At 36.0% G+C, this 3,480-nt stretch overlaps 1 protein-coding gene across 1 annotated transcript; it reads right to left on the bottom strand.

The window, feature by feature from the left end:
* Nucleotides 1–282: 282 nt before the first annotated feature.
* Nucleotides 283–3,117, bottom strand: LOC116138864 (cysteine-rich receptor-like protein kinase 15). Its single transcript, XM_031424530.1, has 7 exons — nt 2,349–3,117; nt 1,895–2,014; nt 1,625–1,815; nt 1,320–1,530; nt 996–1,236; nt 729–879; nt 283–624 (listed from the first exon to the last, which is right to left on the bottom strand). Exons 1-7 carry the CDS (start codon nt 3,115–3,117, stop codon nt 325–327), a joined length of 1,983 nt encoding a protein of 660 aa, XP_031280390.1. The 3' UTR covers nt 283–324.
* Nucleotides 3,118–3,480: the final 363 nt, after the last annotated feature.

Here is a 3,480-nt window from a genome sequence, read left to right as displayed (position 1 = left end):
CAAGATTTCAATATTATAAAGAGGTCATAAATTGATCTTGGCGTAAACGTCACAGGGAGAAAGAAGCAGTAATTTGGTTCTTTTTTCATTTTCCCTAATCTCAATTATTTTGTATTATGCGCCAATGAAATATCCTTATCTGTTTATTGCAATTTATGAGACTTCACTTTATCATTTAGATTCATGTACGTAGTTCAACACAATCATATCCAATTAATGGAGCGCAATAAAATCTTTATGATTCTAATGGGGTAGACATTCATGTTACTACTTACAATCTACCTAGCTTCACTTGCACCAGAAGAGTTGCAATCCCATTAATAATCACCGTGGTGAGATACTAGAAAGTGTCATGTCACATGCAGAAGGATCTGTTGTTGAAGACTGATTAGGGAGAACAATTCTACCTACAGAAAATGCAGGCTGTCTTGGTTCAGCAAGACCTATTGATTCACTGCCCAAAAGGGCCACAACAGATGACATGGTGGGTCTGGCTGCGGGATCTTCCTGCACGCACAATAGCCCAATATGTATGCATCTGATCACTTCTGGAGTTGAACATGATTCCATCAATACAGGGTGTACAAATTCCAGTTCTTTTCCTTCATTCCATAGTTGCCATGCCTGATTGATTCCGAAGAAATTAGCAAGGTTTCCCTTATATTATCCATTTTTAAATGAAACTTACATTGAAGAAATTTAATATTTTAACATATATGTCAGCATACATATGCAACGAGTGTTTGAGCTTGTCCAGTAAGATAGAAGCCGCTATTTCTTTTACCACTTATGATCTCAAGCAGAACAACCCCAAAACTGAAAACATCAGATTTGATTGAGAATAGTCCCTCCATAGCATATTCTGGGGCCATGTATCCACTGTTTCAAATGTAAGTTTAGGGGGTGGAAAGACATCTATAAACTTGGGAAAAGGAAATTAAAAAAAAAAAAGAAAAAAAAGAAGGGAGAGATATATAGGTAGATAAGAAACATACTATGTTCCAACTATCCTCCTCGTCTTAGCTGCATTCTGATTTTCATCACAAAATATTCTTGCCATGCCGAAATCTGAAATCTTGGCAACTATCTCTTCATCAAGCAATACATTACTTGGCTTTAGATCCCGGTGAATGATTTTAAGCCTAGAATCTTCATGAAGGTAAAGAAGTCCTCTAGCAATTCCACCAATAATATTGTTGCATATCTTCCAATCAAGTTGTGATCGTCTCTCAGAATCTGAAATTTTTACCAAACAAGGAAATAAGTACATGTAACAAAGTACTTATAAACCCATGCTCAGATGGATAGTGGAAACACACCAAAGATAAAGAGGTCAAGACTTCTGTTAGGCATGTACTCATATATAAGCAGCTTTTCATCTTCCTCTATTCCACATCCCAGTAGTCTTAAAAGATTCCTGTGTTGAAGTTTTGCAATTAGTATGATTTCGTTCTTGAACTCATCTAGACCTTGCCATGATCTCCTTGACAGCCTTTTAACTGCTACTTCCTTCCCATTTGGTAACACACCCTGAAAGATCCAAAGTCAGATAAAAAACAGGCCTATATATGCTATGTATAACATTAGAGATATAATGAAATTAAAAATTAATATAGTAAATTACCTTGTAGACAGTGCCAAACCCACCTTGTCCAAGCTTATTTGAATCAGAAAAGTCATCTGTAGCTGCCTTTATAATAGCCAGATGCAAGAAGGGTAATTCCTCAGAACCGACTAAGTCTCCTTCATGTGCTAGCGTGACTGGTGTTGGTCTTACTAATTCATGTAACAAATCATGTTGGCTTCTTTCCTCATCTGTAGAAAAATTGAAGTCTTAGTTGTTGGCAGATTTGATGCAGTAAAATACTTTCGGAAGACATTTTAATGATTTTACCTTCTTGTCCTCCTTTCTTCCACCGGAGATAGACAACAGAGGACACTATGAGTACAGCTATTACAAATGCTGATATGCATGTAACCGCTCCAACCATCCCAATCTTCCATTTTCCTCCTGCTTTCAATTCAAATTCACCGAAAAAAAAAAAGACATGATCAAAACATAAAACCAGTTACTTCAAGTGAGTAAACCGGAGGAAGTAAACAACACTATAAAAGATGCAGAACACACGGCTCAAGATTTACAAATCTTGTGACTGAAATGCTACAAGACTTGTTTTCCCAGAAGAAGTTAAAAAAGTTTCAATTACCACCCTGGACTAGTAAATCCTAAAAAAAATATTCAATAATTACCTTATAATTAATTAAAGACGACAATCTCCCTCTAAAACTTGGTTAAGAACAGAATTATTTTTTTATCCAAAAAACAGGGGATTTTAGGATGTCCTTACCTGCCGGAGATGGGTATGTTAAAGACATACTTGAAGCATTATAGAAGCGGTACAGCTCAAATCTCACATTACAATTTCTGCTAACGACAATCCCACCTTGAAGACCTTGGCAACATGCGTTGAGATCTCCCAGGGCGGAGGTTATACAACTACGGCAGTCAGATTTTTTGATGTCTGGAATACACTGTACAAGCCCATATATATTGCTTTTAGAAAATTTGATTTCCCCGACTGCAAACATGCGTTTTGTTGGAGTAAATGAAGCCTCACTTGAGAGGTTATTCATCAAATACATTAAAACTTCATTAAAATGAGACGGATTTGAAACATTTTTCTCCAGACTATTGCTATCGGGGTACTTTCCAGTATAAACCATCAGCGTAGAGAAATTCTGAAAGGAATAATGAATTTGACAAAATTCATACCATATAATTTTTTCTTTACTCTTGCATCCGTTCAAGACTTCTTGGCTTGCAATTTTAATACAATTCTGACAAATAGTTTGGTTGACATCCCCTCGACAAAGAGCTTCCCCATACACACGATCAGCGCCATCTCCAAAATAGTTATTGTAAAATCCTGTTACCGAAGTATTGGAAGGTAACCAATGAAGAAGCTGGTGGAGGTTATCTTCAAATTGGCTATTAGCTGTATAGTTAATTGCATCATTGAAGCAATATGTATAGAGAGGATTTGCATTAGTAAGGGCAGAAAGCATGAACAATGGTATGATCGCTGAAAGCATAGTTGAAAATAGATTCTTTACCATATTTCTAAAAATGGACAAAACTGTGATCAATACTTAATCCAAAAATCAATAAAGGCAGAGCGATATAATCTTAATATCATACAGTTGCTTCTGCTGAGTAACTTCCATGATCGAAGCACAAAGACTCAAAAAGAGAACATTGGTTTATTGATTGATTTTGGAGGCTTCTGGGTAATATCCAGCAGTCGAAATTGTTGGCTAGAAGAGTACATTTATTATAGAGAATAAATTATTGGGTTTTTAGTTTTTAGTTGACTATTGAATTCTACATGAATTAATAAGAACTTCCTGGATGGTGCTTGGAACTTGATAGCGTAGAGATAGGAGTGGGCTTAAGTACTTGATCACTAATTTAATTACCTC

The sequence above is a fragment of the Pistacia vera genome, unplaced genomic scaffold (genome assembly GCF_008641045.1).
Source record: "Pistacia vera cultivar Batoury unplaced genomic scaffold, PisVer_v2 Contig344, whole genome shotgun sequence".
Lineage (NCBI taxonomy): Eukaryota > Viridiplantae > Streptophyta > Magnoliopsida > Sapindales > Anacardiaceae > Pistacia > Pistacia vera.
The sequence above is the reverse complement of the archived record's forward strand: the minus strand, read 5'-3'. Positions and strand labels throughout refer to the sequence as shown.